Raw genomic sequence first — 12,201 nt, forward strand, 5'->3', positions numbered from 1 at the left:
CTTAAACTGAAAGATCACAAATAATAAATAATAAATAAATAAATAATAAATAAATACGTAATAAATAAATAAATAATAAATAAATAAATATTTACTAACAATCACGCCACGTTAACTGGTCCCGTGATAAGTTCGTAAAGAACTTGTGTTACAGGTACCAGATAACGGAAATAAATGTAAGATTTTTATTATACACATACATATATTTAATATGCATCCATAACCCTGGAAAAGACATTTATATTTATCATCACTAGCAAAGAGCTGTGGAGGATCACTAAGCAGACATCAATGGAGAAGGAGATCCTTACGCGGAAGTGGCATTGGATTGGTCACACTCTGAGAAAGCCCGATACACACCTATCAAAGAGAGCACTGACCTGGAAAGTGTCTGGTAAAAGGAAGAGAGGCCGCCCCAGAACAACTTGGCGTCGCTCGGTGGAGCAGGAGCTAGGGGTCTTGGGCATGACGTGGGAGGAGCTAAAACAGACTGCCCAAGACCGATACAAATGGAAAAATTTGATTCGAGCCCTACACCCCAGCAGAGGGTAATAGGAAAGCATGATGATGATGATACAAATATCTTCCCTTGGCGGGATTCGAACCCGCGACCCCCTTGTGTAGTGACCATGTCACTTACCACTACACCAGACGGCCGTTGGAAATGTTTGTCTATAATCAACGTGAATTTTTATGCAAAAAATTCTCGCAAATATTCGTCCAACCAACAAATATCACATGTGGACTATTGGACAAAATCATTTTAGATAATTTCACACACCTTAGCCAATTTCACATTTCATCAAAGTATTAATCTTTACGCAGTCTTATTATTCCTGTTCACAAGCTCTAAATCTAACGCCTCACGACTTGAGAGGCCATCAAAATCCCTTTCTATGTTTAAAATAAAAATCTAACCCTTAAAGCAGTTTCCTTTTATGGAGGTACTTTATGTTGGGCGCCATCGAGGATGCATTTGTTCCAACAAAACGGTTATTACCTCCTTTCACAATTTCCTACACATATCTTTCGAGTTTTACATAAACATTACATGTTCAATTACTGTTCAAATGTTCGTGTGAAACTTAACAGTTATTGCTTAAGGCAAATCAGGAGAAATACTAAACAGATCTGTGGTTAACAACCGGATGTTTTTTTTTTATTGCTTAGTTGGGTGGACGGGCTCACGGCCCACCTGGTGTTAAGTGGTTACCGGAGCCCATAGACATCTACAACGTAAATGCCGCCACCCACCTTGAGATAAGAGTTCTAAGGTCTCAGTATAGTTATAGCGGCTGCCCCACCCTTGAAATCGAAACGCATTTCACGGCGGAAATAAGCAGGGTGGTGGTATCTACCCGTACGGACTAACAAGAGGTCCTACCACTAGTAATTACGCAAATTATAATTTTGCGGGTTTGGTTTTTATTACACGATGTTATTCATTCACCGTGGAAGTCGATCGTTAACATTTTTTAAGTACGTATTTCATTAGAAGGTACCCGCCTGGGATTCGAACACCGGTACATCGCTAGATACGAATACATCGGACATCTTATCCTTTAGGCCACGACGACTTCAAAATATATGTGTATATCCGACTCACATTATCCAATTCTAAACGTTCTATTCATCTACTCCGACCATTTTTATATCCGCGTACTTTCCGTCCAGCTATGTCTGTCTGCTCTTAACTTAAAAGATTTGTCAATTTATTTCCGTAGGTACATTATATGTCTGCCTCGTTAGCGATTATTATTATTCCCAGCACTGAAGACTGTGCTCCAACCGGATGAAGAAGTCGTCGTGCTGATGGTGCCACGTCATTTTACTCCCCTTGCCAAGTTAAGGCTCTGCCCCGCTAGAAATCGATCGCTTGGGTGACAAGCAACGTTTGTGCTTTTAGGACTAGTTCAGTATTTTCGGAATTTCGTATGTACCTCACGGCTACGTTAGGTACATACGCTAGTACCTAACGGTCAACGGGGCATAGACATATGATGCGTAGAGAGGAGATGCATGTGACTAGGAGTAAGTGTTGAGATGACGACTGATAGAGGAGAATGGAATAGAAATCACTGTGCCGACCCCACTTAGTGGGATAAGGTGGAGACAAAGAAGAGTATGTACCTAACGTAACACCAACACATTGCAAATGCTCATGTTTAGTAGCATGTCAGCGTTGTATTTACTTCGTAATTACATCAAACAGACACATTGTAACTGTACACTCGTTAGCTACAATAAGCTAATAAAAAAGGGCCATAACACTATGGAAAAACATTGTAAACAATAATTTTAAATGTTGATTAAAAACGCAAGGATGGGATACTGGATTCTGTTATCGTACCAAAGACACAAAAAATACGGTCTTTATTTTAATTTTATGCTAAAAATTCATTTCATTAATAACAGGATTCAGATACAACAAATATTTTTCGGAAAGAACACAAAACCTGATAGAAACAAGTGATATAAAAACTAATGCATGAACGTGTCACCAAATAGCAATAAGTGTCGAATTTCGTGAGCTAAAGCCCATCTACACTCTTGTCTTGTCTCGTCTTGTCATTGACAAGAAAAACATTGATATGTGATTAGATGATTCACTGAATACTGTTCTTGTCGTCCAAATAAAAAAATTGTATTATAGATAAAGTCCAAAATACAAAAGGAAACAAGCACATAAATCTTCGAGGACTTGTGATAAATTTGTTATACTGTCAAAGACCTAGATTTAATTAATTTTATCGCTTCTATTCCATGCTATTCACCATGGGTATTTTGGTTAAGAAACAAATGACCTAATTTTGTTGTCACAAGTATTGCTACTTCACGTCAAAGTATCCTATATAGCCTGGCACTGAAAGTCTTTTGTGAATTTTGTGATACAGTTCAAACAAAGGCCGTTTTTTATTTGAATATTTTCTACAAAACATATGTGTTTGCCTTCGTCAGTAGCGCCTATTATAACTGAAGTAGTAACCCGGTAACTAACAAGTTCCTTCAAGTCGATAGGAATCTGTTTACGACCTCTGTAATTACACTTAACAAGAGTTGTTTGCTTAAGAATCTTAGAAAACTATACAACAAAGGGCGAGCTTTACAGTAGCCTGGCTGTGTTGTTGATTACTGATAAAATCTGAACTTAGGGCAGTCGACGTAAAAATATGTATTTCCCAATTTTGGCTCTGTTATTAAAACTTTGGGCTTCGGTATTAATTAGAGTCAATGATATTTTCGAAATATCATGTCCTACGGTAAACCGACAATTTTCGATGGATATTTCTTTAATTGCCAACCTACATAGGTACAAAACTTATTACATATAACCATTTCCCCATTAAACAAAACATTTGCATTTATTTTAGCAGAATCCATCTTAGCTGTATTTCGATGTGTTTGCATAAACTGAACACCCTAAGAAGCCATAAATCAAGCAACTATTACGCCAATTACACAACGGTCAGAACGCCCTTAATCCGAAAGGTCCCAAGTTAGAAAAAGGGATTTGAGACCCGACTTACATCTAGCTTCGCTGTGGGCCCATGATTCAAATTGATTTATGTACGCCGATAAGCAGATCGAGAAGTTTCCCGGCTATTTTCCGATGTTCAGAAATACTAATAAAATAATAGTTATGCTGAGCTCTGTCCACTACAGTATAATACAAGTGAACTAAAACCACAATAGAATTAGTGCTCTAAGCAGGTCTTGACCGATGGAGGTGGATGGAGGGTGGTCACTACCCAGAAGCTTTTCCCGCCAGGACATGCAGGCGAAACTCAAGGGTTCGTTAGAGAAAAGCGGTTTCCTGGCAACTGCCCGAGTGCTTCCGAAAGAGGCCTAACAACTCAAAAACAGCGGTTTCGCAAATGCATCTATCACTATATTGGGATCGCAACCCGCTGAAAATATCCGGCACGAAACAGACTGGTGTTATGGCCTGAAAATCAGGGAACTATACTTTGGCTAGAAAATTTAGAACTAGTCACATCCAACAACACCGAGAGTGGGTAAGGTGGGTCCATCAAGACATCATAGGGCGCCGACGATGGTTGGCTGTTGCGTGAGCCGGTTTAAAATATATTATGTAGCGGCAGCTTCGATAACACTGATGCTGTCTTCGTATACTTACGAATAGGTTCGAGATCTCTATCGCCTCAGGGAACTACATTATACATATAAAACGGCGCTGACAAAATGTTTCCTGATTTCAAAATGAAACTTTCTACCTAACCGGTCCCACAATCTTTCGCCTACATTACGACTCGCCAATTTTTTTCTAATGTACTTAAATTAGTCGAGTTTCCCAGAGATTTTTCTTCAAATTTATACTAGTATCCCTCAACCGAAGCTGTATTTTGTACAGTAAAACATCAATTATTAAATAAAGACCAGCATGAATCGTGTGACGACATAATAAGTTATTGCTGGAAGGATTTGTGGCTATAAGTTAGATCGCGCACGACTGGTCCGATTTCACAGATATTGATCTTTGGCGAGACGGCTTCCCCAGTGAGAGAAAAAAGGAACCGTGTTTTTACAAGTTTGTTAAGTACATACACGGTGCGTTTAGAATATTTTCAGTTATGTAAAAATTTGCCTTTGTATATAAATATTATAAATTATTCAATGATTGTATTTTAGGCCATCCAATAAGACGTGCGTTCTTTTAACTGTGAGAAGAAAAATCCAATAAATACTATTATTTAATAATTTTTTCATAAGTCGCTTCACAAAACTATTCGAAACGTAAAACACAATTTAAGATTTAAAAACCGTAACGAAAATAACTTTGTCAGTTTATATTCAGTGGCCGCATCACCGCTAATGCGCCCTATCCATCATAGGTAATCGGAAACGATCATTGCAAAAATGAGTATAATTTACTATTGAGCTCCGTTTCACAATCAGTCCAAATTGCGTCCATTAAGCCGTACATGACCCCGTGGTGCACCATAACGATATTCCATTTTATGCACAAACTGTTTGTGTTAAAATCTCTAGTGTCGTAATTTTAAGTAAGGATCTTTTTTGTACGCTTTATAGGTGGTGCATTGAATATTTTCTCGTCTTTCCGTTTCTTGACTGTCGTTAGACATTTAGTAGGGCTGCTGATAACAATTCTTTCCATTACACGATATTGCTTATCGTTGAAAGGTCTCAATAAGGCGAAACCTACTCCCATCGATTTGCCTTTTAGAAGATCGTCTTTCAACATCGAATTCTCGAATAGGCGGGTCTTAATGTACTTTAAAAGATTAGTAATGTCCGCATTGCTAAGTTGCAAGACTGCGGCCACTGCTATTTTGTCGTGATCTTCAGAGTCTTTCAGCTCGACTTCTAATTTTACATGGTTATTCCCTGCTGGATAAATGATTTCTTGGATCTGGAATCGATTCGGGCCAGCTCCAACCATTAAGGCACATTTGAAATTGTTCTGGTTCCCAACTAGAGTATTCAACCACACGGCATTACGCTCCAGTGCTTCTAAAAGGAAGTTTATGAATTCACTTATTTCGATCTGTTTTTTGTAGGATGTTATTGCAGCCAAGGCTATTTGTGGGTGGTCAACTACCTTTTCACCTAATTCTCTGGGACGTTTTGTGGATGATTTCTTTAATGAGACCGTTGCTGAGGAATTTTTAGACATGTTTATGTTGTTTTATATGTGTTTGCGAATTCGATCACACGAAATTTTTTAAATATAATTTATTCCTAAAGATTTTTGTTAAAACATCAATCACATCTGACAAGTTGTTATACATAAAAAAATGACATTATTTGAATTGAACTTTTTAGATTCGTTGTGATATCCTAAAGATGCTTAAATGTTATGTTTACTATTTTTTATTGTCATTATAGGCACAGCAGGTCCGCCAAATGGTCAGTAATTACCGTGGCTTACGGACATAAGCAATCCCCTAGTATCCCCCACAGCCAAACCAATGCCTACTTAGCTTTGTAGTAACATAAAATTACAAAGATTTTTTTATGTACTAAATTTGAATACTAAACTCTCACAATTACTTACATAGTCCACACCGTAACAGGTAATATTTATAGATTATAATTTTACAATTGCCACCAAAACTAATGTCGATTTGAAATTTCGCAATCTTTCCGTCTAGTCTGCTTTGACAGTCTCGTACCGTATTTGAAATTAAAAGCCGTAAATAACAGTCTTGGTCGAATTAATAACAGGCAGTGCGAATCATTAAACTTTGTGTTGGCGTAGTAATCATTTGAACGCCCACACTACAAATGTAAATTTGGCAAAGAAACTTCGTGGGAAGAAGCAACCCAGAACTTGCTTCAGTAAATTATGAGTTTTAATTTTCTATTTTCGGGAAGCCTCGTGAATAAGTAAGTGATATTTATTCTAAGTTCAAACTTTTATTTTCTCATTACATAGTTTATAACATAACAAATGTCAAATCAACGCATCTTTATGAATGTGTGTTGGTTGTTAGAGCGACAAGCAAAAGGCACATATGTACTGGCGTAGAATATCGTAAATTATTGTAATATATTAGGTACGTAAAGAGCATTCATACTATGGTAGGCAGCGGCTTGACTCTGTCCCCGGGCATTGTTGAAATCCATGGTCGACGGTAACCACTCACCATCAGGTGGGTCGTATGCTCGTCTGCCTACATGAGCAATAAAAAAATATTATTATTGAATCGGTAGAACCGCAGATATGGTTATTTGCATTTATACTCGTAACTTCATATTATTATTCAAAAAAAATTTTCAATTAAATAATTTAAAGATATACTGACTAGGAACTGCGAGTACTCAATTAAAACTGCCTTACCTAAATCTAAGAATATATACACTCTACATTGTAAATATAGAAGAAGATCGAGATCACAATGGTTAGTACTGATTGTCTCAAAGCTTTTTTCAAAGATACTTTTGTTTACATCGGATGTGGCGAAAGCGGTGATTCATTAACAAACAACACCTTACAATTATAAATGAAGTGGCATGATCAGTAATGACATTATAATAGAATCAGAGCAGAGCTGGATTGAGGTCTCGAGCGCGTTTGGGTGCGCAGATGAGAAAGCTATATGGTGTGTTGAAAGTGTGAAATGTCTACTATTATATAATTGAAGCAGTTTTTGAATAATGAACGATATAGCGGTGTACGATCGTAGCGAACTGAGAGTCGAGTTTGGTCTCGTAGTCGCTAAAGGCTATAAAGTCGTCGTAAGGGGTATTGAATAAATTAGAAAGATCACACTAATTTCTTCTTAATAATCATTTTGTGGCGAATTGTAGTTGTACCTATAGCCACTGGCAGCGTTGTCTACAAACATTTTATAGTCTATGGTAGAGAGACAGAAATCCCGCCAAAACTAAAACAAGTAAAATGACACAAATAATATTTTAATTCTAGAATGTTGTATATTTTAATTCATTTTAAATACAGCTTTCATAATAATTGCGTTGTTTTACTAAACCGCCACCTTTACTAACTACGTCGACATTCCCAAAGTTTTAAGAGTATAAATATAAAAGTGACAACATGGCAAAAGTATTTTGACTTTGACATTACTGACAGATCTACAGTAATTGTTAAATTTAAATCATTATAAATTTGTTTTGGTATTGTTCTAATGGTATATTCGGAGACCCAGCATAATACAGTAATCTCCAAAATAGAATCATTATTTGGTATTAAAATCACCAAATTAATTCTTCTTTAACACCAATCACAAGTTTGAGGTCACAAGCAGTAAATACTTGTGTTTTAGTGAAAATTTCATGGATCACATACTAACGCAATACGCCTCAGTAGAAGCAAATCCCCGTTTCCCAAATCAACATATTATACGTCATCATCACTATGGTTAACTGGTCACCGCCCTCGTCGAACCCGTCGCTTCCGACGAAGGGCTCGACGAGCGAATTAGCCCATAGACACAGCCCACTGAGTTTCTCGCTGGATCTTCTCAGTGGGTCGCGTTTCCGATCCGGTGGTAGATTCTGCGAAGCACTGCTCTTGCTAGGGTCAGTGTTAGCAACTCTCCGGTTTGAGCCCCGTGAGCTCACCTACAAACGTTAGGGTGAAGCTGAAATAGCCTCTCATGGCTATCAGCATAGGTAGGAAAAAAAACTATGGTTAACTGTTAGTACATTTTGAGATCGAACGTCGCGGCGACGTTATGGTGTGTTCGATGCATCGGCGTTTTTCAAAATCTGCGCGCCATTTTTTTAATAATAAGCACTATGTTGTTCCTTATTTGTTGTAAATATTGAATAATTATATATTTATTAGTTGTATTCCGAAATGTGCAAAATTGGCTGCAAAAAATTTCTGATGAATATACACACTAAAAAAACTCCAAACCTTTATTTATTTATTTTCAGTGTACGTACTATTCTATATGACAGTCACATTATGCATATCTAAATTCTTCAAACCTCACAGACTGATAAGTAGTTTTAAAGCAAGGTCAATACACTTTGAAGTCTCATTTCGAGAATAGTAGAACGGAATTATCATCTATCACGATAAAAACAGTCGCCGTCTATGATTCGGACCTTGAAAACCAGTTTAGGAATTTGTGCCTAGAGCGACCACAGTGTGCATTCGTAATTCAATACTAAAATTAGCGACCATAGTGTGCATTCGCAATTCAATATTAAAATTTAGTGTTTCAGATTTTTGTTTAGTGCCTGCAATGACTTTTTTTTATTGCTTAGGTGGGTGGACGACACAGCCCACCTGGTGTGAAGTGGTTAATGGAGCCCATAGACATCTATACCGTAAATGCGCCACCCTACTTGAGATATAAGTTCTAAAGCCTCAGTATAGTTACAGCTGCTGCCTCACACCTTTAAACCGAAACGCATTACTGCTTCACGGCAGAAATAGGCGAACCGGTCGAATAGAAGCATCGATCATGTTTCTAATTTTTTGTCTTGTAATAAACTGTTTATTATGTATATAAATGAATTCATGTCATATTATTATTTAAATAGGCGTTCAAGTGTGAAGATGCGTTGAATGTTAAGGTGTGTAATAATAATAACAGCTACTTTGCTATTCAAAATGGCGTATGCAAAAAGAATAAATTTTTTATTATCGTGTCTATATTGAATAAAAACATTGTAAGTGCAGAGGGCCTGCAATGAACTTGCAGTCTATTTCTGCCCCAAATAAGACATAATATGTTCCGACTATGATCACGTAGAATAGATATTATTTCTATACAATTTATGTTTCAACCTTCCGACTAAGTAACGGATGACGTTTGTATTTCCTCCCGTAATTACGGGTATGAAGTGAGTTCAACTACCCATCTATGTAACGATTCAAAACTTAAACGTTAATTTTAAGCGGTTGTTAGTCAACTCGTGCTTATCTGCTCATTTAAACAACAACAGCTATTTTATCTGTAGAACAAGAATGCTTATTTTTTTACAGTAATACCTAGCAATGAGGAAGCCGATATCGCCTGTTCCTGCTGATTGCCTAAAAGACTTTCTTAGCTTAAACTAAGTACCTAGGTAATGTCGACGTGACGTAAGCTGTCAAAGTTTAGTGAATATATTTAATTTAATTTAAGAATAGCAACAGAACGAAACAGATTTATGAACAATTAAACGAGAAATTTATTAAGTATAGGAACTTATTGTTATGACGTAGGTAGTTATTTAAAAAAACATAACACGTTTACGACCGGGTTTAAATCATTTGTACCGCGTCCAATCTAAATTTCGATCACTCTAATAAAGCTATTTAATTTTTTTAGGAATAAGTGAACACCAGCTGCATCAGTTATTGTTCAAAACTTTTGAAATACAAAACACGAATTTCAACCTTAGTTCTCGGAAAAGGCAATATGGTAAAGGTTCAATTCGAATTCCATACAAGTTAAAGCCGTAACTATAAATTAGCTAATCAAACAGAACGTTCGTGCGGAAAGACCGCGGCTAAGGCAGCAGAGAAAAAATTGCTAACGCGAGAAATTGACTTTCAAAGGGAGCCAACTTGAACGAAGCGTATCGAGGTCAAAATATTTCTCGTAAAATGTTTCATAAAGAACGTCGACCTCTAGGCGCGCATCGAATAGGTTAAGTCCGTGTCAATTCAAAACAATACTTACCAAAAAATCTGTTCACATCCAGTACTCTAATATAGGTACCTATTCCATTGAGTTTCGCTTCAACGGCTCAGCAATGCTGTCACTCACACACACACTCACAACAGCACCGTAGTAAACGTCATTTTCAACGTTTACATCGTTAATTACACTATTTAGCGTGGATTTTAAACACTGCAAACGATAGAGTATACGTGGAACAACTTAATCTGTCACATTTTAACGCACAGTAACTGCACAGTACCCGTGAACTGTAGAAAACACGTAATATTTAGGCAAAGACATACCTAATCACCACTCCTTTTCTCTACAGACTTCTGTGATAGCGAACTCAAACAGCTGCGGCACGTTGTTTTACCAAAACAAAAACTCATAGTGCCATCTAGTATCCATTGTGTGTAAAATACTCAGAGAGAAATTGTGTAGCCTCCACTGCTACAAACTCGTTATTTAATGACATGAACGTACGATTCCTTTTAATGTAAATAGTTTTTCATAGATGGCGCTACTTTAGGTATACAAAACTCATCTTTGAAAATGGAATATTTTTTTAAAGAAAAATAATAGTTAATAATAGTAATTTCTCGTTTTAATTCCTAATAATTATTATTGTCATGTGTAGTAAATAAAATAATTAAAAAAATTAAACTCCGCCGCGACAGTGTTATCACTGCCGTGACCAGGATTCGAACCTGGGTTACTACGGCCACAACGTAGGGTCCTAACCACTAGACGATCACGGCTATCGGAGCAGTTGATGTAAGATACAAAATTATAAGTATTATTATGACATATTAACTTTCATCTATTTAATAACAAATAATCATCATAAAAATAACAAAACTGCTCCATTTAGGCCCACCGAAAAAATACGCGCAATTAAGTAACTCGAAATATAAAATTATGCTAAAGACTATATATAACCTTTTTATTAATACTGAACTTAGTTTTGTGTACTGACATATTTATTCATAAAATATGTATGCATGTCACAAGTTCGTAACACCAGGATTGTCGTCAGAATAAATGTAAACCCAGATTTAACATAAAAAAGACGAAATAATTACAAATCTCGATTTTTTTTCCTACCTAAGCTGAAGGTCTTGAGAGACCATTTCAGCGCTATGCATCATGATAACCGCCTTATCGTTGCCGCCGCTGACTACTCCCCGAATCCTGATCACACAGGAGCCAGTCACCGTCGACGCCCTAGACACGTCCTTACGGATCCATCAGATCTAATAACTATTGCACTAGGCGCCTTCAGCTCTAACATTAGAAGCAAGCGTAGGGACCCCGGTAACCGTACCCGTCGACGACGTGCAACCTAACCCATACATCAGTCCGCTGGGTTTCTTGCCGGATCTTCTCTGCGGGTCGCGATTCCGATCCGGTAGTAGATTCATTCGCAAAGCAGTTGCTCTGGAGTTGTTAGGTCTCCCTCGGAGGCGCTCGGGCAGCTGGTAGCAAATCCCACCCCTCCTGGCTGAGCCTTTGCTCACCCACATGTCCTGGTGAAATTGGAAAGGCCTCAGGGCTACCAGTAATCCTTCCATCATAAAAAAAACATTTCAGCGTAACCCTGACAAGTAGGTGAGCTCACAAGGCTCAAGCCTGACAACGTTGCTAAGACTAACCCTAGTAAGAGCAGTGGTGCTTCGCAGAATCTACTACCGAATCGGAAACGCGACCCACTGAGAAGATCCGGCGAGAAACTCAGTGGGCTGTGTCTGTGGGCTAAATTACTCGCCAAGCCCTTTGTCGCGAGCAACGGATTCGAAGAGAACGATGACCGATGCTTGGGGTACCTAAAAGCACTGTTAGTGGATCGGGAGGATCCGAAATAACGTGTTTTGGGCGACGTGGACTGTTTACCATTCGGTCCGCAGGATTGGGAATGTAGTTTCCGGCGGCCACGATGAGAGCGTTCTCGCGTCGTGCCGCTTTTCCAAAATGGCGCACTGATGCCGACTGTAGATACTTACTAACAGGCCCTAGACCCATATCGTCGTAGAGGTTCACGTTTCAGATAAACCATGCGACTCCGGTGGCTATCCTGCAAATATGTACATCTATT

General features: G+C 37.9%; 2 protein-coding genes and 1 non-coding gene across 14 annotated transcripts in view; all 3 read right to left on the reverse strand.

The window, feature by feature from the left end:
• LOC114244342 (uncharacterized protein CG43867) overlaps window positions 1-10,446 on the reverse strand; it is a 376,703-nt gene extending 366,257 nt beyond the window's left edge. For 7 of the 12 annotated variants that reach the window (XM_089734989.1, XM_089734991.1, XM_089734987.1 and 4 more), the window contains exon 1: window positions 10,128-10,440. The gene's annotated coding sequence lies outside the window, so the exon portion shown is untranslated. Of the gene's footprint in view, window positions 1-10,127 lie in introns of all 12 variants that reach the window. The other 5 variants (XM_089734982.1, XM_089734985.1, XM_089734990.1 and 2 more) reach the window with 2 other exon arrangements.
• On the reverse strand, window positions 4,093-6,616 carry LOC149500946 (uncharacterized). Its single transcript, XM_089734999.1, has one exon. It carries the CDS (start codon window positions 5,654-5,656, stop codon window positions 5,021-5,023), a length of 636 nt encoding a protein of 211 aa, XP_089591125.1. The 5' UTR covers window positions 5,657-6,616; the 3' UTR covers window positions 4,093-5,020.
• Window positions 10,447-10,795: 349 nt separating the features above from the next.
• Window positions 10,796-10,867, reverse strand: TRNAH-GUG (transfer RNA histidin (anticodon GUG)). Its single transcript has one exon. It is a non-coding gene; the product is annotated as a tRNA-His (tRNA).
• Window positions 10,868-12,201: the final 1,334 nt, after the last annotated feature.

Source organism: Bombyx mandarina, chromosome 18 (assembly GCF_030267445.1).
Source record: "Bombyx mandarina strain Sakado chromosome 18, ASM3026744v2".
NCBI lineage: Eukaryota > Metazoa > Arthropoda > Insecta > Lepidoptera > Bombycidae > Bombyx > Bombyx mandarina.

What these genes read in the sequence shown, in the direction of transcription:
- LOC149500946 (XM_089734999.1), bottom strand. Translation starts at nt 5,656, where the DNA reads ATGTCTAAAAATTCCTCAGCAACGGTCTCATTAAAGAAATCATCCACA.